Below are 26,567 nucleotides of genomic sequence, written 5' to 3'. Positions count from 1 at the left end.
ACTTTTCTTACCAACCATTTTCAATCCATCCAGTCCTGCTGATTATTTCTCCTTGGAGTTTTGTGCTGGAGAGAACCACCCCCCAGCCCTGGCCCACCTCTCTTTTCTGCCTATCCCTGGCTTTATCCTGTAGTATGAAGGGACATTATTTATGTGCATGTGGAAATTCCACTTATTATATCCCAGCTTATTATATACCACCTTCAAAAGCTGCCTCTTGGCCACTTCTCAGACCTAGGAGTAAATACATCAATAATATGGTCTGCCCATGGAAAGATATACTCATGTAAGGGAACTCTCTGGCCCTAGAAGAGGTTCAGAGCTGTTTGGACTGGGAGTTCCAGGGTTAGGGTGCCTGAATCATGGTCTAGAAGAGGAGGAAGACATACCCTCGGTTTTGTGAGCAGAGCATAGCTGGAAGCAGAACATAGCTGGGGCAGAACATAGCTGGAAGAAGCTGGAGGAGGCCTTCTAAAGAATGGATTTTATAGAAGGGGATCTCTTTTTTGGGTCCAAGACCAGTACTGCTCCTAAATATCTCTTCAATCTGTCTGTTTCTCTCCATTTCTATACCACTGATATAGGTCAAGATCTCACCATCTGTTGCTGGGACTATTGCATTAATCCCCTGACTAGTCTTCCTAGATATACTCTTGCCTTCTCTAGTCTCTTCCCTACACTGCAACCAGAGTAATTTTCTGAAGCATAAATCAGATTATATCATTGGGCTAATAAAATCATTCATCTTCTCATTGCTTTTAGAATGAAAAACAAATATACTACTGTAGCTAAGATGACATACAAACCATCTACTCTCATATCTCATCTCACGTTGTGCTTCCCCTCAACTCTAGCTTTTCTCAGTTTCTTTCATGCTCTTTCTTTTCTCAAGCATTTGCACATTTTGTCCCCTGTGCCTGGAAGGCTATTTTCTTTCATCTTTCTTTATGCCCATTTTAAAAATTCTCAGTTTAAAACTCACATCCCTGGGAAAGCCCTCTCCGACTTCCAGGCACATGGTATTATTAAATAAATATGGCTTGAATCAAGAACACTGTTTTATCACTAAATATTTGGGTGGTCTACTGACTTTGTCAGTCATCTTAGATGAACTATTTCCCCATAGAAGTTTTGTAGCTTTTTACCAGAACAATACATTTCTTTGGGGTTTATAATATTAAAATGACCAATCTCGTCCTTAGCTTTGCCTGCAAATCCAAATAATTGCAAATTCTGCTTTTTTTTTTTTTCTGATTGCCAGCCTGCCTTTCTTTTCTTTCTTACTCCTACAGGAAATTTCATTGTCTTTTAAATTCAGGTCTAACTCTTTGCTTTCTGCATTTTGGTATTTTATCAAACATTTAGAAATTACACATATTCTTACCCTCCTTACTTCCCTCAGCCCTCTACCTACTCATTCCATTTCTTCAGGCAAAGTTCCTTCATAGGCAAAAATGAACCCAGAGAATGCAAATTTGAAGCTTTACAGTCTGTTGAGTTGTATAGTTACCTGAAGAGGTTAGAGCCCACACATCTTATTTATGGACAAGATTGCCCTTTAATTTAGAGCTTCTCCTCTGATACTTCTTTATCACCTCAGGAGTACTTTGTGTTCTACATGCACAGCACTCTACAATGTTACAGTGTAATTATCTTTCTATGGTTCTATCTTCCCTATTAAACTGTGAGCTTCAAGACCTAGGGAGGTCTTCAAGAACTTCAAAGTCAGGGACTGTATCTTATTAATCTCTTGTATCCTCATAGCCTAGGAAATGCGTGGCATTTAGTGAGCATTCAATACATTTTGAGCATTTAGTGAGCATTTGATACATTTCTTTCACATGAATGAAAGACTAGGTGGTACTACTTAAAATAATAAGCAATAAAATAAGTCTGAAACATTATTTTCAGAATTGTGCCCTGTCAGCAAGAACACTGGTGTTCCTAAATAAATAATGGGTTTGTTGATGCTAGGACAATGTTTGCTTTTAGATACCATGCTTCTCGATGTGCAATTTTTGCCAATTTTCCATGTAATAACAAAGAGAAATTTGAACTCATCAATAACAGCATTTGCCTTCAAGACATTAAATGCTGAGAGGCCAATTTATATAATTTTAATGAATGAATGAATATCTAATGTAAATATAAAAATTAAAATTGAAATAGTAATTGTATATATTTCATCTAATAATTTAAACTACACGTATTAAATATACTGCATATCTCACAACTGTGAATCAAAACTATTTTGGAAAGAAATTGCCATTGTCAACATCATACATTACTGAAATTACTTCTTTATGCTATTTGAATGCATAATTTTATAGCAACATATTATTATCAAATAGCTATTTTTGCAAACAGAAACTTCAAATCTATAAATACTATTCTAATAAAAGAATTTTGTTCTTTTCAATGTCCACATCACGAAAAACTAATTTTGAACAATTCATTACTCATATGTGCAATAATTATATTTAAAATCATTTTTAAAATATTTACATTGTATAGTTTATTATAATTAGGCTAGAGATGAATTTCTCTTTAAAAAAGATTAGGCCAATTATTTATTTGATATATTTCTTAAAAGTTACAAGTTTTTTTGGATCAAATAATTCATTTCTTGATGTTAACCCATATATAGATGCTTAAAAAGGTGACAAGAATTTCAAGACTTAAATTTCATGGCTCAGTTGGGTGGCCAGCCAGAGAAGTTTCAGCTAAAGTCCAGCACTGTAAGATTACAAAACATCTGATTAATTTTAAGCTTCAGAAAACATGAAGGAGAAAACAATTTTTATCCTTTAATGAAAACTTCCTAAATTTGATCCACTGACGTTTTAACATAAGAATATTTTAGCTACACAACCTTTGTTGTTTTACAAGAGGTTAAAAATAGTTCCATTTTGTACCTTTAAACTAATCTCCTTTTTAGGTAGTAAGTCTCTTGAATTATTTTTGAAAAAAAATATAGAATATGAAGAAACTAAGCACTATTAAACTCTCATCAGTGTATTAATTTCTGTTTGATGTCCATCTGTAGCTACTATTATGAGATAGGAGTTACTAGTATTAATTTCAATTTCTATATTTATAGACTATTTGTTGTTAACTTATACAAAGAATGGATAAACATGGATTTCAGGCATTAGCTATATTTTTCTTGGATTGGAAAAATGATAGAAAGATATGAGAAAGTGTCACTTTATTTCCATAATTTAGACAAGTTAAATGATCTTTTCATTTCTTAAAAATGTTAACCTGAATTGGACAGAGAGTAATGCCTGATGAGCCACTGGGCACCTTAGCAATGGACCAATTCTCAGATTTGTATCCCAATTTCCTAACTTGTTATATTCATTCTAACAGTCAGACCCTTTTCTCATGCTATGACTGTTTCATTGGGAATATGAAATCACAGAATGTTCAAGGTAGAAGGGTCCTTAAAGATGATTTAATTCAACTTGACCCATATAGCATAAAGATATAACCAGATCTGCGTGTTGAAGTTTGGAGCTAGAAATTGACATTGAGCTGAATTAAACTGCCTAGTAAAGAGTTGAGAAGTTTGAAGTAAATGGTTAGGAAATCTGAGAGAAGGTACATGTAATTTCTAGAGGCCCAGAGTAACATGAGGAAAGGTGGAAAAGGGACCCTCCTGCCATGGGAGCTTTGGAGAGAGAAGGACTTAAGAGATGGGACAAGCCAACAATGGTGATCTAGTGTGGTTTTCATAATGTGAACTTTCTTTTCTTTGTTTCCTATGAAATTTTCAGCAAAGAATTTTGGATTGCATTACAATTTTTTGTTTGCATTAGATGCCTATATAAGTTCATACAATTTGGACAATTTATTTTCTTATTTATTAATGGGAAATATATCTTCACAAGTGAACAAGAAATTAAATTGCTTACCATGTTTCAATTAGTTAGTTTGATGCTTAATGGTCTTTTACTTTTCTACCCTTCGTATATTTTAGAAAGCAGTCCAGAGCCTTCATGATAGGTAGGATCTACCCTACCTATCCACACATATGTCCATAGTATAGTAGGAAAAATGCTAAAAAGAGATTTTTTTGTTCTTGAATTTCTCTCCAAAAAGATCCAAATTTCCCTTATTTTAGAATGACTTTGGATTAAGTGTTTCTAGAAAGTCTCTATTAAAATACTGACGCTATTATCCGACATTGTTGTCACATTTTAATACATATGTTTCACTTTTTTTCTAAGAGAAGACAACCCAGAAGTAATAATCTATCACAGAAGGAGATGGCATAAAGGCTGGACCAAGAAGATGGACAGTTGGAAGGAAAGCTGGTTTGGATGACTTGGTGAGAAACTTCAGGAATTAAGAGTGTGGTAGGAGGGTGTAGGTTTAAGGTTATGATTAGCAGGGCAAGGAAGTAGGGGACTGGTCTCAAGAGAGATTTCATTTGCTTCAAAACTGTGCCTTTTCTATCCTGTCAAAATGAATGCAAAAATAAAGGACAAAAGGGATAAAGGCTCAGGTTTAATTCCCAGTTATATTTCAACTGAGGTATTTTTCTTCTCGTGTAAATGATCAGTACATTATTAATCTTTGCATATGAAGTAATCATCTTAACCACTCTCTCTTTAAACATTTTCCATAAAAAGAAACTAGAATCTGTAAGCCATATTTTTTAACTCTTGGTTTAAATATTTGCATTTACTCCCATGCCAGACTCCTTTGATGATTAACTAAATATGACTTTAAAAGCTTGAAGAACAGAATATTTAGAAATAACCAACAATTATGTAGTTTCATTTTTCTTTCAGTTTATAATGTACATGCAGAATTAATCGAAGAAAACTGTAGGTATCCTTACTTTGGGAACCCACAAAATGCAAATATTCAAGGGTTACTTATTAATTAAGATAAATTTTAAACAGATAGTGTTAAGAATTAAATATTTTAATTTCTCAACCATCTGCTAGTCTTTAAAAAGGATACACATATGGAAAACGCATTATTGATACTCTTAGTAAGATTCTTTCAGGTGTTTCAGTTTTATATTTGAAAATTATGCAACCTTCATTAAATATAGGAATATCAATTTTAGGTTTCTAGAATCATAATGAATTTGATTTTCCTTTAGTTTTCTATATTACTATTATAGTACAGTATAATATTAGAGTGCAAAGTAGGTGGAAAAACTAATATTATTCTCTTCATTTGTTAAATAAAAAAGTATGCACAAAGTATATGTGTGAATGCTAAAGGCCTGATTTTGTGAATTAGTCATACAATTATGTCCAATGATAAGGATTGTGTGTTTGATCAAGCCTTCCCAGAAGACTCATTTTAAGGAAAAGGCCAGGATTGAATACTGACTTCAAATAAAAGTGCCTACTTTTTCTTGAAGGCTAAAAGAAAAGTTGACTTAATTTACCCAAAAAGGAATTATTTTCTTATTTAGAAAATCAGCATAGTTTCCTTCTTTCTTTTACAGTATACAATTTCAGGCTTCAAAGAAATGGTTTTCTCCAATGGAAATAATTCCATAGGCAGATATTCATTTACTTCTGTTCAGCTATGGCCAGAAAGACAAGTCTGGCTCCCTTATTCGGACTCCCTTGAGCCATTAAAAAAACTCTTATCAGCTCTAGCTAGCTAGCTATCATCTGTATGTATATTACCTATCTCTCACCTATCTAAAAATCTATCACCTGTTTTTCTATTATCTCCTCTTCTGTGCTTGATTATTTAATTAGTACCCTGAAAATGAAATAAAATAAAATAAGATCATAGAAAGTGTATTTCTTTCACCATATGACTGAATAGGAAAAATAATTCTTCTCTTGAGTATTTACTAGTCTCTGAGTCTATATGTGCCATAGGGCAAAATGACTGACAGTTTTAATTGACTCGGTTATTTAATTAAATGAAATGACTGGCTTGGTACTGATTATTGTTCTGTAGTATCAGAGAGGGTCAATTTTCCCACTGATTGAAATGCATAGTTCATCTTTTAGAGCAAAAGGGCAGAGAGAGAATAGTCATTCAGAGGTAGAGATCAGAATCTTGGGTGGGGAGAGTAAGAAAGGAAGTTTGAAAAAACATTTTTAAAAAATTATCTTTGTTTTGCTTTGTTTTTAGACATGAAGTTAAATTTATTTTGAAATTTAAAATAACATTAAAAAAGAGCATGTGACTTCTGTTTTTATTAAAAGAGAGAAAGGAAAAAAGCGTGAAATAGGGATGGAAAGAATATGATGCCTGGTAAAGAAGATCTAGTATTCTTATAACCACTAAAGGTGTAATCAGGCTCAGCCTGTCCTGTGTATATTATGATGGCAAAGATCATCATTACTGCCATTGTGTCCATTTTCTTCCCCATGTCTATTTCATGAGAGATACCCACATTGCCTCTAAGTACTTTGCTCTAGGGCCTGAACCACATGTGGGCCAGAGCTGAGATGAAAATGTAGGACTTTTGAATAGCCATTTCAGTTATTATTGTTGCTATGGCTTTTCCTTAGTTCTCAAATGTGTGTGTGTATGTGTACATTTTTCATTATTTATCAATAAAAGTACAGTTTGAATTAGTAATAGATACAATTCAGAGCTTAGCTCTTTTAGTATATGTTATTTCCAAGCTAAGTTATTGGTTTGGTTAAATTTTTTCAAATACTGAAAACTCAAATGTTCAAATGGTAAATCACAGAGAACATGGTAATCATACAAATTGTTTAAACTCTTATGTAAAATTTGATAAGGTGTTTTACATAACTAATGAATTGACAAGGTCTTGTGGAGAAAACATTTCCAGATCGCAAACATACGCAACGGATTTAGTCAAACAATTTTTTTGGCAAGAATACTATGACTTTTGTAATCAGTTGTGAGCCAATAAAATACAAAGATGAGTCTAGTTAATAATCTACAATTATTGGCTAAAGAAGTATATTAGTGCTGATCTCCCTCTATTCATCCTACCTTTTCTCTTCTATCAACCCCACAAGGCTTTGGCACAATGAAGTGGGTGACTTTTATTTCCCTTATCTTTCTCTTCAGCTCTGCTTATTCCAGGGGTGTGTTTCGTCGAGATACACGTAAGAATTCTGTTTTTTTACTGTTCAACTTTTATTTTATTTTCCTAGTAAAAGAAGGTTTCAGTAAACCTTGAATCTTTAATGAAGTAAGTTTTCCTTTAGCATTTATTTTCTAGACTGTTACGATATTTTGTATCTGTGAACCCTTAAGAAGTTATCATATTTCTAACATCTTAGGTGAAACAAATAGTTTAGTAATTGTTATTTCCTATTGTACATGAGGGAACTTAGGCAGAGTGAATTAAACTTCACAGAATATAGTTGAAGATAGAATTCAAAACTCCAGATTCCCAAAGGTCTATCCACTGTACCTTAATTTATATAAAAAAATATAAAACCTGTGTTTTTAATCTTATAAGTAGAACTTGTATTTATATTTTTCATTTCAGACTGTCCTCTCAGTGGCTGTTAATAAACACTGCAAAGGCATTAGATCTTATCCAGGTTTGAATATAAAGCTATAAATATTTAATGATTTTTCAAATAGTAGCATTTGAGATTAAATAACTCTTCTGCTTAAATGCAGAATAAATAGTTCACCAGCATCCTAAGATTTTCTGCTGGGAGTCAGAGCCCAATATCTTGGAGCAAATGAATACCTAAATCAAGTGGAGAGAAACATAAAAAATAATATCTTAACCAGTTGTTTCTTTAGAATTTAAAGCAAATCTTTTTTTCCCCTCTTTTCCCCCCAGACAAGAGTGAGATCGCGCATCGGTTTAATGATTTGGGAGAAGAAAATTTCAAAGGCCTGTAAGTTAAAATATTTAAGAATGAAAATTTAACGTTTCTAATAATATTGGTTATAATTTTGAAGTCCTCGTATTCCACTGTCATCAGAGATTCTAGAACAGTACTGCCCAATAGGATTTTCTGCATTGATGCAAATATTCTATATCAGTGTAGTCCAATATAGTTGCCATTGGCCACATGTGGCTATTGAGTACTTTAAATATGACAAGTGCAGCTGTGGATCAAAAATTTAAACAGTATTTAATTTTAATTTATTTAAATATATATTGTCATTTATGGCTAATGGCAACTGTTTGGACAGTGTAGCCCTGGAACTCTTATATAACCTGCATGGTGGAAAGTTCCTTTCACAACTTGCTTACTAAATTCTTTTACCTAGCAAATAGTTCTGTGGTTTCTTGAGATGATTTTAATATATTTTAATCTAGTAAAAGTTGAGAAAATAGTTTATTTTTCAAGGTCTATCTCATTCTACAGCCTGATTAAATAAGATATGTGTGTGGTTCTTGTTTTTTGTTTTAAATAGTCAAAAGGCCTATGTAATGCCCCAGTCTTAACAATTAGGTCTATTTAGAATACATTTTGCTTGCTTGCTCTATGTGTATGCATCTACTGACATGCACACACATATTTTTATACATGGTGGAAATATAATCATCTTTGCTTAGAAAGCCACACATACCTGGTTAGGCCTCAGATAATAGCTGATGTGAACAGGCTTTCTGGATAATAGTAAGAAAGATGTGTAAAATATAGAATATATACAGACACACTATTTGTTTTCTAGCATAGCAACCTACTGTATATTAAAATTTTATTATGCTACATTTTTCTATGTCCTTCATTTCAGGGTGCTGATTGCCTTTTCTCAGTATCTTCAGCAGAGCCCGTTTGATGAGCATGTAAAATTAGTGAATGAAGTAACCGAGCTTGCAAAAGCATGCGTTGCTGATGAGTCAGCTGCAAATTGTGACAAGTCACTTGTAAGTATATTCTGATTTCAAATAGTATTTCTTCTTCCTTTACGTAATCTTGAATGTTTAAAAAGAAAACAAATACCACTTCAGTTTTCTCAATTATTACTAAATGACCGTATTTGTAAGCAACGCTCAAAAGTGGGTATAGCCACTGTTTCCTCAATGATAGATATATTCTAGTAAACCCACAATTTTAAAAACATTTCTTTGTTGAAACCACACACAAGAGTCATAGTGTTGGACTTGACCGGTGGCGCAGTGGTTAAGAATCTGCCTGCCAGTGCAGGGGACACGGGTTCGAGCCCTGGTCCGGGAAGATCCCACATGCCGCGGAGCAACTAAATCCGTGTGCCACAACTACTGAGCGTGCTCTCTAGAGCCCGTGAGCCACAACTACTGAGCCCGCGTGCCACAACTACTGAAGCCTACGTGCCTAGGACCCCTGCTGCATAACAAGAGAAGTCACTGCAATGAGAAGCCTGTGCACTGCAACGAAGAGTAGCCCCCGCTCACAGCAACTAGAGAAAGCCCACGTGCAGCAACGAAAACCCAACACAGCCAAAAATTAAAAAAAATTTAAAAAAAAAGAGTCACAGTGTTTTTAAATGGAAATTTTTTATTTGTAGAAGTTTCTTTTTAAAATTTTTTTGAAGTTAGATTTCTTTTCATAGAGGCTAATAATGATAGTATAGTTTTTATCTTCCGAAAGTACTCACCTGATCTCTGTGCTAACTTTGTTACCCGGGTAAAATAATAGTACAGCTATGTATTCCTCATTTTAGGGATATTCATATTTTTACATACAATAGAAAATCAGAACTTTGAACTTGTGATATTTTCAGATAGGTCTTTAATATAAGGATAGCTTTATGTTTCTCTCACCACTTGATCTATATATACCTTTCCGGGGACAAGGCAGTTTTTTATTTATCACTAAAGCCTTTCTTCCTCTTATTTTTCTCTATATGTACTTCTGCCTCAAGGCAGAATCAGTTCTTTAGCTACACACAATAATATTGCTCTAAATATGAATTTTTAAAATGTGTCTTTTTAAAAAAATTAATAAATTCTGTCTTGAGCAGCATATTTTCCCTAAAGTTATAATTACTTTCATAATAAAAATTAATGGGGACAGAAAGGATTCATTTAATGGAATATGCATTGAGGCAAATATTTCTAGAACAAAAAAATCTATATTTTAATACAATAACAACTAATGCATGGTAAATTATGTTACTCCTCAGTTTTGAATGGTATCTACTAAAAAGCTGAACCTCTCAAAAAGGAGCAGATCAAATGAGAAACTATATGAACACTTCCCTCCCTAATGTGAATTCACTTGCTACTTAGAGGATATTTTTCCTTGAGTTTTTATTATAATGATTGTTCTCCTAGCCTTTAGCCTCAGGTGGAAATAGGAGTTATGCTCATTCATTAAAGTCATTATCTTTTTGCCCTTCTGTTTTATCCACTATAAGTGATAGTGTGACAGTTAATTCTTATGGAAATCACACATAGATGGTGAAATCAAGGGAAGCTCTCTAAATCTGAGAAAAATGTGGATTTTTATATGATTTACTAACCAGGGCTTACCAAGATATTAATTCCTTATACTATTCTTTGGGTATAAGGAAAACAAAATTCTGCCCAGCAATTTGACGCCTGCTCTCTTTCACTTAGCACACTCTCTTTGGAGATAAACTGTGTGCAGTTGCATCCCTTCGTGAAACCTATGGTGAAATGGCCGACTGCTGTGCGAAACAAGAGCCTGAGAGAAATGAATGCTTCCTGAAACACAAAGATGATAATCCAGACCTCCCTAAGTTGAAACCAGACCCTGATACTTTGTGTGCCGAGTTTAAGGAAAACGAACAGAAGTTTTGGGGAAAGTAAGTAATCAGATTTTTAAGCTTCAAAATTAAAAATTATGGAATAGGTCAAGACTCATTATAACAATTACTATTATGAAAAATATTATCAACATTAAGACTTGAAGCTTTTGTTCTAATGACAATTTTCAAAGAAATAATATATGATACTACAAAACTCTATACGATGAAAAAGTCAATCAAAGATCTTTTGGAGTCCATCAAAACAGGATATGATCTGTATGAAAATACTGGAAGTTGACATGTATTAAAATATTATAAAGATATATATATTTAGTATTCTCAGAATTTATTTCATTTTAGTCAATAACATATCACTGATATTTAACTAATTTACGCATGTGTATATATTTATATGTATATATATGTATGAGTTTAACATTTTCACTGACTCAAAGAGTGACAAAGGCAAGTTCATCATGTGCAAATTGAGCTTAACTGGTAAATTAGATGTCTTTAGATTTTGGAGGTTCTGGGAGAATGTAGATTACAAATGTTCCTGCAATACTGTCTGCTATAGAAAAATGGCTGTCTGTTTTTTGTTTAAAACTTTAGATACCTATATGAAATTGGCAGAAGACACCCCTACTTTTATGCCCCAGAACTCCTTTACTATGCTCATCAATATAAAGGAGTTTTTGCAGAATGCTGCCAAGCTGCTGATAAAGGTGCCTGCCTGATACCAAAGGTATTCCCCAGAAGAAGAATAGAAGAACCGATTCATAATCAAATCTCAGTTTTGGGACATCTTCTGGTTAGATTTAGGAAACCTAAGCCTCCAATAGAAACTTCTTTACATGGTCAAAAAAGCCTTCCTCCATCTTTTCCCCCGCAAATATCTTTCACCTTTTTTGAAGGCCTATGTCTTCCACCTTACACCTTCTAAGATTTGCCTAAGTGGATCTGGTAGAGGGAATCTCTGTGTATGTGTCTAAATATCCTGCCTCTTTTAATAGTGCAAGTCGCTATAGTGAAATACGGAAAATCGTGTTTAAAATTACACAGCAAGGGAACACAGGTTTTGTTTCTCTTTTCATGAGACTTTTTTATTCGGAAGGGAATTTAAAGTAGGGGAGAATTTAACTGCATCTAGAAGCCTGGATTTATTCATTCATTCCATAAATATTTACACTGCATTCTCTTTTATAGGGAGTTTATTGATGTTATGAGAGATGGTGGAGGAGGCATTGAAATGGGTTATATGCAAAATTAAGTCAGCAAAGTTCTGTTCCCTGGGATATTAGTGTACTCTGTCCTTCCACTTTTCCTTTCCGTTCCCTTTTCCCTAGCAATGCCTCCATGCTGGTTCTTAACTACCTGGAGGTTTCCACTATGAGCAGACTAACTTTTCCTCTTCCTACAGAACAAAATAGTTATTTGCCAATAGTGATACTTGGGAATTTAGGGGTAAATTCTCTCTTTAAAATTCAATTTGGCATAGTCTCATCTGAGCTTATGAAGGGGTGGTCTGCGTAAAATTTTTCTTTTCTAATTTTTCCAAAATTGTTTCTTTTTGCAGATTGAGTCTGTGAGAGAACAAGTACTGGCTTCATCTGCCAGACAGAGACTCAAGTGTACCAGTATCCAAAAATTCGGAGAAAGAGCTCTAAAAGCATGGTATTTTAAACTTAGTTTGCATTTTTATAATGATGTAAATGATGATGGTTCAGTTGACAAGACTGTACACTTGCATGTCATTTTACACAGTGCTTTCACTTATATCTTTTTGGTTGTCTAAAAGGTAGAAATTTGACAGAGGTGAAAACCAGAGCATCAGTAACAATTTGTCATTATTTTTTTATCATATCTTTTCTAAGTAGTCAAAGAATCTAGAGGACTTTTTTGTTCTTCTAGGACAGGTGTCTAAACTCCCATGTATTTATAATGATTGTGATCTTAGTATAATGGTCCACTGTTTTTATAAAGCTGTAGTCAGGGTCTTTTATTTAATTTTATCTCCCCTCCACCCAGTTATCTGAAGTGTCTGCTTGTCTTTTTATGTTCTGATAATTAATTTCAGCCATCAGGTTTTCTTCTCATTTTCTTGTAGCACCAGTTCTGCGCTTAATGTCTTGTTTTTGCCTGGGCCTCTGTATTTATATTATTAGCTAGCTCTAGAAGCATCCTTCAGTATCTGAGCCAAGGAACTCCCCTTCTCCATCTCCCACACCCCTGCCACCAATCCCTCGCTTCTAGTCAACACGAACAGGAAATAAAATGAAAATAGATATTTTGCAAACTCTCTAGAAACTGGCACTTGAACTATCTTTGCCTGTCATCCCTACCATCTATACCACCAAAAGCAACCGAATCAATAAACGAAACAACCTTAACATGAAATGATACATAGTTAAACAGGCTATGATTGGTTTGGGGGAAGAAGTGTCTTTTATCAGATTTAGGCAACTCCGAAATGATTTGGGAAAGCTTGTGGATATTAGCCTTTTACATCTTGTCAGTGAGCTGAGAGATTATGCTGAATCAATTTCTTGGTAAAAATATGCTGAATCAAAACTCTCTAATTTTGTAGAAGTTATGAAATTTCTTTTCTCAGAGACCTTTGGAAGTCAGGAAGAATGTGTTTTAGTTAATCAAAAAAAGGATAACTGGAATTTGTATGGCACTTCCCAGTTCATAAAATGCTTTTTTTTTTTTTTATTATCTAATTTAATCCTCACAACAATCCTTTGGTTTAGCATGTTGTTGTGACTCTGTAGAGACTGAAGCTCAGAGAGGCTAAGTAACTTGCCTAGGGTCACACTGTTAATAAGCTATAAAGCCAGATCTGGAAGTCAGCTCTGGGCTCCATACCGGATGCCGCTCAGCATGTTGCCTTTTTTAGAATCCCTCTTTGATTTCTGCTTTCGTGAATTGCTGGACTTCTAACAACCATACACACTCCTACAATGGATAATTAGGCGCTAAGGAAACATTTTGTCCTAAGATAACAATTTGGTTCAATATGCATTAAAATAAGAACTAATAAATCTTACAAATTATTTCTCTCTGTTATTTTATCCTAAATTTTCTTGTTATACGTAATATTTTCCTAGTGCTTTCATATAAAATGTTGCCTGTTAATAATATTCTGATGGGAGAATTTTCTTCTTTAGGTCAGTAGCTCGCCTGAGCCAGAAATTTCCCAAGGCTGATTTTGCAGAGGTTTCCAAGATAGTGACAGATCTTACGAAAGTCCACAAGGAATGCTGCCATGGTGACCTGCTTGAATGTGCAGATGACAGGGTAAAGAATCCTCAGTATCCTTTTTGGTAACTTACTTACTTAAGTTGGTAGAATCAATTTGTTTAGCATCAGAACAACTGAGAATGGTTTGAGATAGTTTTCTATGCTCGAATCTGCTCAATACTAGCCTTGCCTTGAGGTTCTTTCCTTCTTTCTTTCTCTCTTCCTAACTTTCTTTCTCTCTTCCTTCCTTTCTTTCTTTCTTCCTATCTTTCTTTCTTTCTTTCTCTCTCTCTCTCTTTCTCTCTCTCTCTCCCTCCCTCCCTTCCTTCCTTCCTCCCTCCCTTTCTTTCTCTTTCTTCCTTCCTCCCTCCCTATCTTTTTCTTTCTTTCTTTCTTCCTTCCTTCCTTCCTTTCTCCTTCTTTCTTTCTTTCTTTCTCTCTCTCTTTCTTTCTCTTTCTTTCTTCCTTTCTTTCTTTCTTTCTTTCTTCCTTTCTCCTTTTCTTTCTTTCTTTCTCTTTCTCTCTTTCTCTCTTTCTTTCTTTCTTTCTTTCTTTCTTTCTTTCTTTCTTTCTTTCTTTCTTTCTTTCTCTTTCTTTCTTTCTTTCTTTCTTTCTTTCTTTCTTTCTTTCTTTCTTTCTTTCTTTCTTTTTCTTTCTTTCTTTCTTTCATCCTACTCAGTAAGTGATCTGATAAACTCATTCAGTAATGTGTAATCCCTTTCATTCATATTCTGAGAACAAAAGCTTAAAACTGAAGTAAGACAGTTACAAAGGTAGATTTCTAAGAAGATTTTTTAAGGAGGTGGGAGGAGTTGGAGAAAGGCTAGAATCTGAAGAGACCTTTGGAAATCATGTAATTTTTTGCTCTATATTCTCTCAACTGTCTGTGTTAAAAATACTAATATTTAGCATATCTCTTTTTCTCAAACTGAAAAATATGACCAAATACCAGAATCCTAATCTCTTAGGACACTTCCTGGAAAATTTAAGGCAGATATTTTACATGTGTAAGTAGGGTCTGTGACTATGATCTTGACTAATTTTTCAAAAATCTGTAACACTTTTTTTAGTTTTTCGGTTTCAAGATGCCTGCACTTAATTTGTGGGGAATATTTGGAAAAACAGTACTGAGTTTTAGTTTAAAATTTAAATGCTTTAACAGTAGAAATATAAAATTAATAAATAACTGATATGAGACCTTATTACTGACTAGTTTTTTTTCAAATCAAGTGGAAATGTTTTAGTAGTTCTATCTGTGTCTCTAGACTTAGCAGCACAGACTGAAAATATTCACAGAAGGCAGGTTGGTATATGTATGGTCTTAGAATACAATGAACTTGTTTTGCCAACATGGTAAAAGTCTAGGGAGGAAGCACAGCAATGCCAATTTACGTTGAACAGTTTCCATCAACTTGCTTGTAGGCGGATCTTGCCAAGTATATATGTGAAAATCAAGCTACAATCTCCGCTAAACTGAAGGAGTGCTGTGATAAGCCTCTGTTGGAAAAATCCCACTGCATTGCTGAGGTGGAAAAAGATGAGTTGCCTGAAAACCTGCCCCCAGTAGCTGCTGATTTTGCTGAAGATAAGGAAGTTTGCAAAAACTATAATGAAGCAAAAGATGTCTTCCTGGGCACGTAAGTGGATAAGGAATGATCTTTCATAGTTTTATATGGTCTCAGGATTTAGGAAATTATTCTAGGCTTTCCTTTGGAATTGCTACAGTCTTCATGTTGCCTACAATGTTTCTTTATTCTTTCTTCTCCCAGTCTTTAAACATTTTTGGAAAAAATTAATTTTAAAAATTGTCGTAAAATAATACATGCATATAGCAGATGCTCAATTAATAGAGAAGAGTACAAAGTAATAATAAAAGTTCATTTTTACACCCCCATTTCATTCCTTACTCCTTAGGAATATTTCTGGAAATACCTGTAGAAATATTTTGTGTATACATAAATTATATACATATTATCCATTCATGCATTCATTCAAAGAGTATTTCTTGAACTTATATATCTGTGAATATATGTAATACATCTTTATGTCTCTATATCTATCTATCTATCTATTGATATATCTGATGTCAGCAAAGAACTATAAAGAGAAGTAGAATGTTACCAGGTGCTTTATATTTGGTTAAAAAGACCAGAAATCTGGTAGCATGGCAAAGCAGCATTAAATGACAGCAATTAAATGACAAAATTGATAATTATATAAAGTCAGTAAGTGTAGTGATAAACTTTGCATTTTTATTGCTCAATTATAATAGTATTCTGTGCACTAAATACTATTTCATAAAATTATGTACTCATCAAAAATTTACTTATACAGAGAGGAAAAAAATTAAGAATATATCTCTATTTATCTATCAGAACCTTTTTGAGGTGTAGTCCGAATCAAACAAATTATGCCTAATAGTAACGGGTGTCATTCCTCAGACATTTAATATGTGCCAGACCGCATGTGTTTCACATAGATTATGTCATGTATTTCCCACAGTTCACCTTATGAGATAGGTACTATTATTATCCCCATTCCACAGAGGAAGAAACAAAGTCTTTATAGTTTTAATAAGTTGCCTAAGGTGATATAATAAAATAAGTGGCAGAGCCAGGATTTGATAGCTTTAACTCTGAACCCCCAAGTCCTTAGCCACTAAGCTTTACTGCATGGGGTTTAGTCAAATTCAGACCTTTAGGATATGAGTTACTTTTGTGGTTAATTATGGGGTTTTTTTTGATGTTTTATTTACTTATTTATTTGTCTGCACCGGGTCTTAGTTGCAGCATGCATGTGGGATCTAGTTCCCTGACCAGGGATGGAACCCGGGCCCCCTGCATTGGGAGTGCAGAGACTTAGCCACTGGACCACCAGGGAAGTCCCAATTATGTGGTTTTTCTTGCTCATTTGTCCAACTAAATCTATTTTATTGTCATCTTAATTAGGTTTTTGTATGAATATGCGAGAAGGCATCCTGAGTACTCTGTCTCATTGCTGTTGAGAATTGCCAAGGGATATGAAGCCACACTGGAGGATTGCTGCGCCAAAGATGATCCTCCTGCATGCTATGCCACAGTGGTAGGTTTCTGGAAGGAAAAAAAATATAGCTCTTTAACTGATGATTCTAATAACAGGAAAGAAAAATAACGCAAGAATGTTGCATAGTGCAATTTAGATTTTTTCTTAAGATGGTTTCAACTCTGTGCTTTTAAACATTATAGGAATAATAGCCTTAAATAGAAAGATCAAAGAGAGCAATCTCTAATTTCACAAAATCTTGACCATGCTTTTTCTCCTTTTTACACTCCTGAGAACAAAATAAATTTAAATGTTAAGAGATTTAACTTAGATATAAAGAAAGTTAACCTGATTCCAAGTTTTATTAAGTATCAAGAAGTAGTATCATAAGAAAGATTGTGAAATCTAGTACTTTAGAATATTTTCAAATCCTTTTTTGAGACAGATTAGGAATGGTTTTACAAGAAATTAAGTGCGGAGAGGAAATCTGTTTTGAGAATATTTAGCATATTTCGCTATGCTAAAATAGAATTTTATCATGTTTGAGATATTTAGCACTCCTAGCACATATAGTGGTGTGCAAATTTAAGAATCAGAGGAAAGTCATTTTTTCCTCTACGAAGAAACTGGTTATACGCCAAGTGCCACACAGGAACTGATGACCAAGGTAAAATCTCTTATCTCAGAAAGCTCAGGATCCAACTGGAGAGATGGCTTAATAATGATGATACTTACAATCATAGCCATCATTTATTGAGTTTTTACTATATTCCAGGCTATGTTTTAATTTCATTAGCTCAGGTGGTTTACAGAGCAGTTCTCTGAGGTGAGTACCATGTTCATCTCCATCTTAGAAATGAGGGTTCTAAAGCTTTGAGATGGGAAGTAAAGTTGCACAACTAGAACATGAGTCAGGTTGGCCTGGCTCAAACATCAGCAGTTGCACTCCAGAGTCTGAATGTTCTTAATCACTTATCTCATGTGGTCTCATCAAATAAACAGTTTGGACATATTATAATAGATTTGACATCAAAAATCTATTTACATGGCTTTGGGCAGAAAGGAGGAAGGATCTCACTCTGCCTAGAAGGATGAAAAACAACCTGCATCTGGTCCTCAGGGAGAATGTTGTAAACACAATTCTTGTATTTTTCAGTTCGAGAAACTTCAGCCTCTTGTGGATGAGCCTCAGAATTTAATTAAACAAAACTGTGAACTTTTTGAAAAACTTGGAGAGTATCTATTCCAAAATGCGTAAGTATTTTGGCTTATTGACTAAATTTTTCATGTTCATTTAGTAAATATTTAAGCCAATTTATAGACCACCTATCAGAACTTTTTTTAAAAAATAAATTTATTTATTTTATTTATTTATTTTTGGCTGCTTTGGGTCTTCCTTGCTGCACACGGGCTTTCTCTAGTTGCAGAGAGCAGGGGCTACTCTTTGTTGCGGTGCACGGGCTTCTCATTGTGGTGGCTTCTCTTGTTGCAGAGCACGGACTCTAGGCATGCAAGCTTCAGTAGTTGTGGCTTGCAGGCTCTAGAGCGCAGGCTCAGTAGTTGTGGCGCACGGGCTTTGTTGTTCCGCGGCGTGTGGGATCTCCCAGACCAGGGCTCGAACCCATGTCCCCTGCATTGGCAGGCGGATTCTTAACCACTGCACCACCAGGGAAGCCCTATCATAGAACTTTTAATCTTGAAAATAAAGTATCATTTCTAATCACTCTCCATCAAGAAAGACCAGAGAAAATGAAATAAAATAGTTGATGGGATGAAGAGGCCTATATTTGAGTGCAGTTTAAAAAATTGGGCTCTTAAGTCTGGGAGGAAAAATATCAAATCTTGGGATATAAGAACTGAGGATGCCATTTGAAAGTTAAGAAATAGTTTATGAGCAAACAAAATATAGCACTGCTTCACAGAGCAGAAAATAGTAGGTCTTCAGTAGCAGTAGCTCAGTAAGATGATGGATTAATGTCCCGATTAAATAGAGCCTTATCTGTGGAAGCTAAGACAGGAAGGGACACATCATTTAGTTATTTATTGTTCAGCTTACACATGTTAGCACTCTTCTACCTATAGGTGCTAGGAATAACAACAATGAACAAGACATAGTCTCTTCCCTTGAGTAGATTATGGTCATACATTGGCTTTCAATGGTGATTAGCATTCTTAGTAAATGATTATTACATGCTAGATACCACATCATGTTGGTCGCATACTTTGTTCCTTTTAATTTAATCCTTGCACCATCCCTTTTGAGTCAGGTATATTTCCTTCCATTTCATGGGTGAGAAAATTCATCCGTGTTTTTCAAATTTAGTACAGTGCTGTTGTATGTTAAGCTCTCAGTAGGTTTTATTGAAAGAAAGAAGCAATTAATAAATATTTTAATGTCACTGAATTACAATAAGTTAAGCCACTTTCCTAAGTTTAGCACAGGTGGATTCAAAGCTAGGCTTAATTAGCTCTTCAGGACAAGATCTTCTCCCACATTACCCCGCCAACCTGGAGATGATAATTTTATGAATGGAAAACCATCTTAGTGGATTTTGGCTAAGTGATCTCTGCTTGACCTGATGTGTTAGAAAAAGACAGTTTCTTGCCTGGCTGAAAACACATGGATTATGTTGTTATAGGCTCATAGTTCGTTACACCAAGAAAGTACCCCAAGTGTCAACTCCAACTCTCGTGGAGGTCTCAAGAAACCTAGGAAAAGTGGGCTCTAAGTGTTGTACGCATCCTGAATCAGAAAGAATGTCCTGTGCTGAAGACTATGTGAGTCCTTTAGAATATAATAAAGTTAATAATGATGAATTTTTGCTTTTAGATATTGACAAAGCTAACTTTCAGAAGCAAGGGTGGGCTAATGTGTGTGTGTGTGTGTTTTGTGTATATGGTAATGGCAGCCAGGATTTGGTCACCTGTATTATCCTGACCATCAGAAAGAGGTTTTAGATAAGATTCCAAAAATGATAAATTGTTTTGAAAAAATTCTGTGAATTTTTAATGTTCCATCCTGGGATTTTCTGAATTTTTACTTTCTTTGGATCTTTACTGTATCAGTATAAGACTATTTCTTCCCTACTCCAAGACATGTATCAGGATTCACCTCAACTTATTTAATCAATTATTTTCTCAATAAATTATTCTTAAAGTGTAGACATATTTAATTAAAAGAGAAGACTTTTCCAAGTCCCTTATTACTTGTAGTTCTAAAAATAAGCAAATCGTTGCCTCAAATCAACCTAGGATTCAATGTTGCTAGTTAAAATATAACATTTGTTTTGGTCCTTTGGAAGGTAGGAGTTCATGGAAAACTTTTCATTATGCTTCCTTTGAACTTCTGCTCTCCTGCCTGATTTTAGCTGTCCTTGGTCCTGAACCGGTTGTGCGTGTTGCACGAGAAGACACCAGTGAGCGAAAGAGTTACCAAATGCTGCACGGAGTCCTTGGTGAACAGACGGCCATGCTTTTCTGCTCTGACAGTCGATGAAACATATGAACCCAAAGCTTTTGATGAGAAAACATTCACCTTCCATGCAGATTTATGCACACTTCCCGAGAATGAGAAACAAATCAAGAAACAAATGTGAGGAGTACTTCATTACTGCATGTGTTTGTAGTCTTGATAGTGAGAATTGTAAATTAAAATGAGCAACTTTTCCTTAAGTAGTGATTATATACCTTAAGTACTTAAGTATTGACCTTATGAAGCAGATAAAAGTGTCAAGAATAAAATGCATAGCATTTTGTTTTCTTAGCAAAAGAAAAAAAAAAACAGTACCATTCAGAATAATCTTGTGGATAAAAGCTGCAGTAGAATAACAGCTTAGGCTAGGTCCAGTAGAAAAAACTGAACTGATACATTTTTGCAGATAGCAAATTAGTTAGTAGAAATCATATGAAAATTTAATTCTAGGCATGAATGGTTATTTTCAGTTTGTTCTATGGCAACGCACAGACAAGGCAACCCCTCAAGATCTGACTTTTGAGAATGGAACTTGGATTAAAAATATCTGGGATTTTGAGTTCTGAGGCATGACTCCCTGTTGCTGTCACAAGGGGTTATAATTGCATGAAATTTAGCAACATAAATTTGCTATTATCTCTGGTGGATTCTGATCATGGACATAGACTTAAAAGTAATATTGCAAAACCTGTCATGCCCATGTGACTCTTTCTCTAGCACTATTGTCTCTGTAGATGTCAGTGAAAGAGAACCACCCACTCCCATGAATTGGATAGTTTTATTTCCTATGGCCGCTCCACTATTAACTTTGAATGGGGCAAATTACAAAAGCCAAATATAAAGATTTTCAGATTAGAAACTTTTTAAATGGAGCCCAAGATAAGTAAGTTTTTCAGGATCATTTTTAACTCTTCAATTTTTAAAATTCCATATGGCATAACTTCCAAAATCTGAATAACATATAAATGCAATGACATCATCCTTTCCAGTGATTTACTGAAGAATGATTTGTTGAGATTTACTGACACTACAAATGTTGAGCAATTTACATTGATTACTTAATTTGATCCTGCCACTGACCCTGCGAAGGTGGATTTTATTATCCTCATTATGCAAATGAGAATATTGAAGCTTATAATGGTAAGCCTGGGCCTCAGGTCCAGAGTTGTCTGGCTCTAAGACTTGGAATCTTAAGTAGCAGTGCTACCATTTTTACCATCTCCATTTTTCTGTAGTGAGTAAACATTTTTTTCCGTTTTTTTTGTTTGTTTGTTTTTTGTTTTCATTCAAATGCAGTGCACTTGTTGAGCTGGTGAAACACAAACCCAAGGTAACAGAGGAACAACTGAAAACTGTTATGGGGAATTTTGCAGCTTTTGTAGACAAGTGCTGTGCAGCTGATGTCAAAGAGACCTGCTTTGCTCTGGAGGTACTGGAGTTGTTTGTCTTCATTTTCATATGTCTAATTTCCTTTGCTGTTGCATTTGATCAAGCTAGGGGTTAGTGGTTGAAGTATCTGAAAGACATTATGTGCAGGTAGAACAGGAATCTTATTCTTCATACAATTGTCTTACCAAATGACTGAAATAGCTCTTTTTTCTTTTAAATCTCCTGCTGCACTGTAGTTTATTACTAAGTGTTTGTAATGTTTGTTCTGTTTCCAAAGTTGTGATGTTTATGAATATAGATAGAACTATTTCTAAAGCCTGAGATCTTTTGGTAGAGACATCATCAAACCAAAACATTAATTTATTTAAACATTTTCTTGAAAATGCTGGTTTGTGATTTGGTTGAATCTGAATGTTTATTTTACAGGTTAGTGGGGAAATTTATATTTAGATGTCTGAATCATTTAATATTCCCCCTATGACTTGACAGTAATTTTTTTATTCCTTTGGGGACAATGATGCTGGTGAGCTTCCTTCTAGAGATTCTAGTACTAAACTGTTATTAAGGGATGTGATGTACATAAAACTACTTTGTAATCCCCAATGGCTGTATAAATGTTAATTTTTTATCCTAATAGTGGTGCTAATATTTTCCCCACATCTGTCATTTCTTTGTATTTAGGGTCCAAAACTTGTTGCTTCAACTCGAGAAGCCATAGCCTAAAAAGAACACAACCACAAGCATCTCAGGTAACTACACTTTAGATTTTTTTAAAAAACTAATTTTAATAGTTATTATTAAAATAGCAAAGATCAACTGACCAGTGCTAACCACTGTCCTAAACTCATTATATATATTAACTTCTTTACTTCTCAAAATAGTTGCCTGAGTTGAGTACCATCATTATTCCCATTTTGCAGATGAGAAAATGAAGGCATAGATCAAGAAATAGGTTAAGTAATTCACCCAAGGACTACCCAACCAGTGAGAGGCGGAGCCAAAGTTAAAAATTCAAACCAGGGCTTGAGATTTAACCACTGGCCTATTCTGACCCAATGTGACACAGAAGACAGAGTCATTCTACTAAGTACTGGCTCAGCAGTGGGAAACTTTAGGCAATAGGCTGGACCATATGAAAGCGCATTTTTTGTATGTACAAAAACAGTTTAATATCAATGATTTCACATGGTTCAACCATATAGCTCAAAAACAAATTCATTTCATTGGAGAATATGATAGGTCTACCTTATGTGAACTTTTATTACAAGTAAATAATTTGCTACTAAGTTTCCAATGTGTCAACATGCTGAGCTTTAAGAGAATTTCTCTTCTTATGACAAAAAGGCCCGCTTTAAAATTTAAATGTTTGAACATAAACATTTTTTACCCATTTTGGTATAGTATTTTGGGGGAAATTATAATAAAAAATAGAATGAACTTCCTTTTTGAAACAATTTGTCCAACTATTTTTTAGCATGAATTATTTTCATATTTTTCAAACTGTGATGTTTATTCCACTATTAGATTTTAACTTGCTCTTTGCCTATATGGTAATACCTTCATATTGTGCATTCAGGAAAGGAACCAACGTCATATCTTTGCAAATTTGGGCATTTCAAAATGTGATTTGTTTTAGTCCTAAATGGCAAGATTTTCTTCCTAGAGGTCTAACTTTGAGACGACAACTTTTTTGTTTGTAATTAACTTAGGTAAGAAGTAGGTGTTGGGAATTCCCTGGCAGTCCAGGGTTAGGACTCCACGCTTCCACTGCAGGGGACACGAGTTTGATTCCTGGTCCAGGAACTAAGATCCCGCAAGCCGCACTGCGTGGTGCGGCCAAAAAAAAAAAAAAAAAAGTAGGAGTTAAGTAAATGACCCTGAGAGTTAATGATGAAAATCCTGTGTGACGAAGAGAGGACTTTACAATCCTTATAGCTGTGTCCTCTCCCCTAGCCCAACAGAAGAATTCAGCTGCCATGAATCTAGGACAGGCTTGAATTGTTTTCATCGGTGGAAATTGCGGAAAGGCAATCTAAGCAATTTGGCATTCATTTGAATAGACTTGAAAAAACACATGCCATTTTATAAACAGTAATTATATTTATCTTTTTGTTTTTCAGCCTACCCTGAGAGTAAGAGGAAAAAAAGAGAAATGAAAACTCAGAGCTTATTCATCTGTTTTTCTTTTGTGTTGGTGTTAACCAACACCCTGTCTTAAGAACACAAATTTCTTTATTTTGCCTCTTTTCTCTGTGCTACAATTAATAAAAAAAATGAAAAGAATCTAACATAATTGTCCATGACTGTTATTTTTCAAAGATGTGTTGCCATCCTGAAAATTTTGTAGGTGCTATGAAAGTTCCACTGTTCTCTCCCCATTTCAGTGGAGGACTTCTAGTTCCTTATGGGTTAATTATGTAAAAGAAACATTAATACTGTTCTGAGTTATGGATTATAAGCATTCAATGTAATATTTTGACATTATGATAATTCTGGATAAAAGAATAGAAACTGTGGTATAGGTAAGGCATACAAAACATGGCTTCTTCTTACTACTAAGACTCAACAATAAAGGTGGGGGACCAAAAAGATAGAGAGGATTGTAAGGATACAGTAGTCCTCCCTTATCTGCAGGGTATAAGTCCCAGGACTCCCAGTGGATGCCTGAAACTGCAGAGAGCACCAAATCTTATATATACTATGTTTTTTTCCTGTACATACCTACCTATGATAAAGCTTAATTTATAAATTAGGCACAATAAGAGATTGACAACAACTAATAATAAGATAGAACAATGATTACAATATACTGTAATAAAAGTTATGTGAATGTGGTGTCACTCTCTCAAAATACCTTATCGTACAATTTTAATGCCTTTTCCATCTTAACTGAGCACTTATCACGCACTGTGGCCATAACTTTTGCAGTTTGCAGTGTGAGAGCAAGACTAGCATGAATATCTTTTTCCTTCGTCACAATTTCACAGATAAAAGATACGTCCTTAACATAGATCTTAATACCCTCGGTATACAATTCTTTTTCTTTCCATATTAAGTTGAGAATTTTCACCTTTTCACTTAAAAGGAGCACTTTATGGCTTCTCTTTGGCAGATGTAAATCGCCAGCATCACTACCCTTGTACTTTGGGACGATTATTAAGTAAAATAAGGGCGACTTGAACACAAGCACTGTGATCCCATGACAGTTGACCTGATAACTGAGAGGGTTACTAAGTGACTAACAGGTGAGATATGCTGGACAAAGAGATAATTCATGTCCAGGGCAGACAGCACGAGATCCCATCATGCTATTTGGAACAGTGTGCAATTTAAAACTTATGAATTATTTATTTCTGGAATTTTCTATTTAAAGTTTTCGGACCGTGTTGACCTGAGTAACTGAAATGGCAGAAAGTGAAGCCATGGATAAGGGGTACTAAAGTAGTTAACTGAATTAGAAAAAAAAAAATGATCCTAGAAGAAATTTAAGACAGTTTAGGATGACAATACAAGAAGAATGTAAGAAGTTTAACAAGTTTGGAGAAGCATTATTGGAAGAGAGGATTAAGAGGTCTGGACAAAGGTACACTAATGAATAATTAAGATATCTTGAACTGAGGAAGTGCAACAGTTAGAAGGTGAAATTTTCTTATAAAAAATTAAGATGTTATACTCAATACTGAGCCTATTTTCCCTGTTCCTAGAGCTTGCCACTGATATTAGATCATTGTCTATCAATTACATACTTAAAAATCATTTATAACCTTATTGGCGTGTGTATTTTTTAAATTTTTATAAAGTTGGTTTCATACTGTACATGCTATTCACAACTTGCTTATTTTGTCCCTAATAATAATGCTTTACAGTTTTAAGTATGATGCTTACAAAGATTTTTGTACCAAGTTAAAAAAGGCTCCACACTCCCTCCCTATCGGCCCTCAACCCCTGTTTTGACCTGATGTTGACTGTATCAAATGTTTTTCATATTTGTTGCTATCATCAAAAAGCTCAAAGAGAGCCTTTAAGGGGAGAAATGGAGATGGTGGGCTCATGGAAAGTCCTGGAGTCAGACCTAGAAAATTTTGATTAAGACATTTCCACAGAACTGGATCCACGTGGGACCAGGATCTACATGCCCTGTCTGGATGGCATTGCAGCCCAGGGACTGAAAGGGGACTTGAAATTTTTGGAGAAAGACTCTCCAGAATGCATAACTCCAAGAGCCTGGCTTCCCCGCTGCACACAGGGTCAATCAGATTCCTGAGGGGAATTCAGACACTTGAGTCTAAGAGTGATCCAGGCGCCCAAGGCCCTCTCTGGTTCTGAGAGGCTGGCCTGGCAAGCGCAATTTCCAGTCAAAATATCATTTGCCAACGTTACTTAAGTCAACTCCATTCCCCCTCTACCCACTTAAGTAAGGTTATGACTGATGAGTTTTGTGTGACTCACATTGGACACAAGAGGAGTTTAGGGTCTGGGCTGTTAACTGACCCTTAGGCTTGAGCTGCATGTGTGGTCCCATCCAGCAGCTCTTTGTTGTTTGTGTCCGATAGGGCAGCCTCTGTTTACAGTACACAAAGGTGGCAGGGGTCTGGCAGGTGTCCTTTATTCAATGTGCTCCCAGATGCTGGCAGCCAGGGTGGTCACTCCAATTCCTCCACAATCTCCACATAAAGCCTCATATAGTCTTTAGGCGTGGATATATCTATCTCTTCCAAGGACTTTGGAGATCATTCCTCCGTAATGCCCCTGGACCCTGCCAGTCAACATCCTCTCTTGCCTTCATCACTGTGGTTACATTGTG

At 35.0% G+C, this 26,567-nt stretch overlaps 1 protein-coding gene across 2 annotated transcripts; it reads left to right on the top strand.

The window, feature by feature from the left end:
* The first annotated feature begins 4,243 nt into the window (after positions 1 to 4,243).
* On the top strand, positions 4,244 to 24,046 carry ALB (albumin). Of its 2 annotated transcripts, XM_068542838.1 has the most exons (16): positions 4,244 to 4,333; positions 7,039 to 7,076; positions 7,772 to 7,829; positions 8,680 to 8,812; positions 10,487 to 10,695; positions 11,251 to 11,383; positions 12,215 to 12,312; positions 13,809 to 13,938; positions 15,304 to 15,518; positions 16,830 to 16,962; positions 18,059 to 18,156; positions 19,542 to 19,680; positions 20,271 to 20,494; positions 21,671 to 21,803; positions 22,445 to 22,512; positions 23,884 to 24,046. In XM_068542838.1, the coding sequence occupies exons 1-15, from the start codon at positions 4,326 to 4,328 to the stop codon at positions 22,484 to 22,486; spliced, it is 1,791 nt and encodes a 596-aa protein (XP_068398939.1). In that variant the 5' UTR covers positions 4,244 to 4,325; the 3' UTR covers positions 22,487 to 22,512; positions 23,884 to 24,046. The 2 variants fall into 2 exon arrangements, with proteins under 2 accessions (XP_068398939.1, XP_068398938.1); XM_068542837.1 differs by lacking the exon at positions 4,244 to 4,333 and having other exon boundaries at positions 6,946 to 7,076.
* The last annotated feature ends 2,521 nt before the right edge of the window (positions 24,047 to 26,567 follow it).

The sequence above is a fragment of the Eschrichtius robustus genome, chromosome 4 (assembly GCF_028021215.1).
Source record: "Eschrichtius robustus isolate mEscRob2 chromosome 4, mEscRob2.pri, whole genome shotgun sequence".
Classification (NCBI taxonomy): domain Eukaryota; kingdom Metazoa; phylum Chordata; class Mammalia; order Artiodactyla; family Eschrichtiidae; genus Eschrichtius; species Eschrichtius robustus.
Note: the sequence above shows the minus strand (reverse complement) of the source record. Positions and strands in the feature narration are given on the sequence as shown.

Excerpts from the sequence above, each read along its gene's own strand:
- ALB (XM_068542837.1), top strand. The coding sequence starts at position 6,998 with ATGAAGTGGGTGACTTTTATTTCCCTTATCTTTCTCTTCAGCTCTGCT. Across the intron at positions 8,813-10,486 it reads CAAATTGTGACAAGTCACTT|CACACTCTCTTTGGAGATAA; the intron begins GTAAGTATATTC and ends TCTTTCACTTAG. Across the intron at positions 11,384-12,214 it reads GTGCCTGCCTGATACCAAAG|ATTGAGTCTGTGAGAGAACA; the intron begins GTATTCCCCAGA and ends TTCTTTTTGCAG.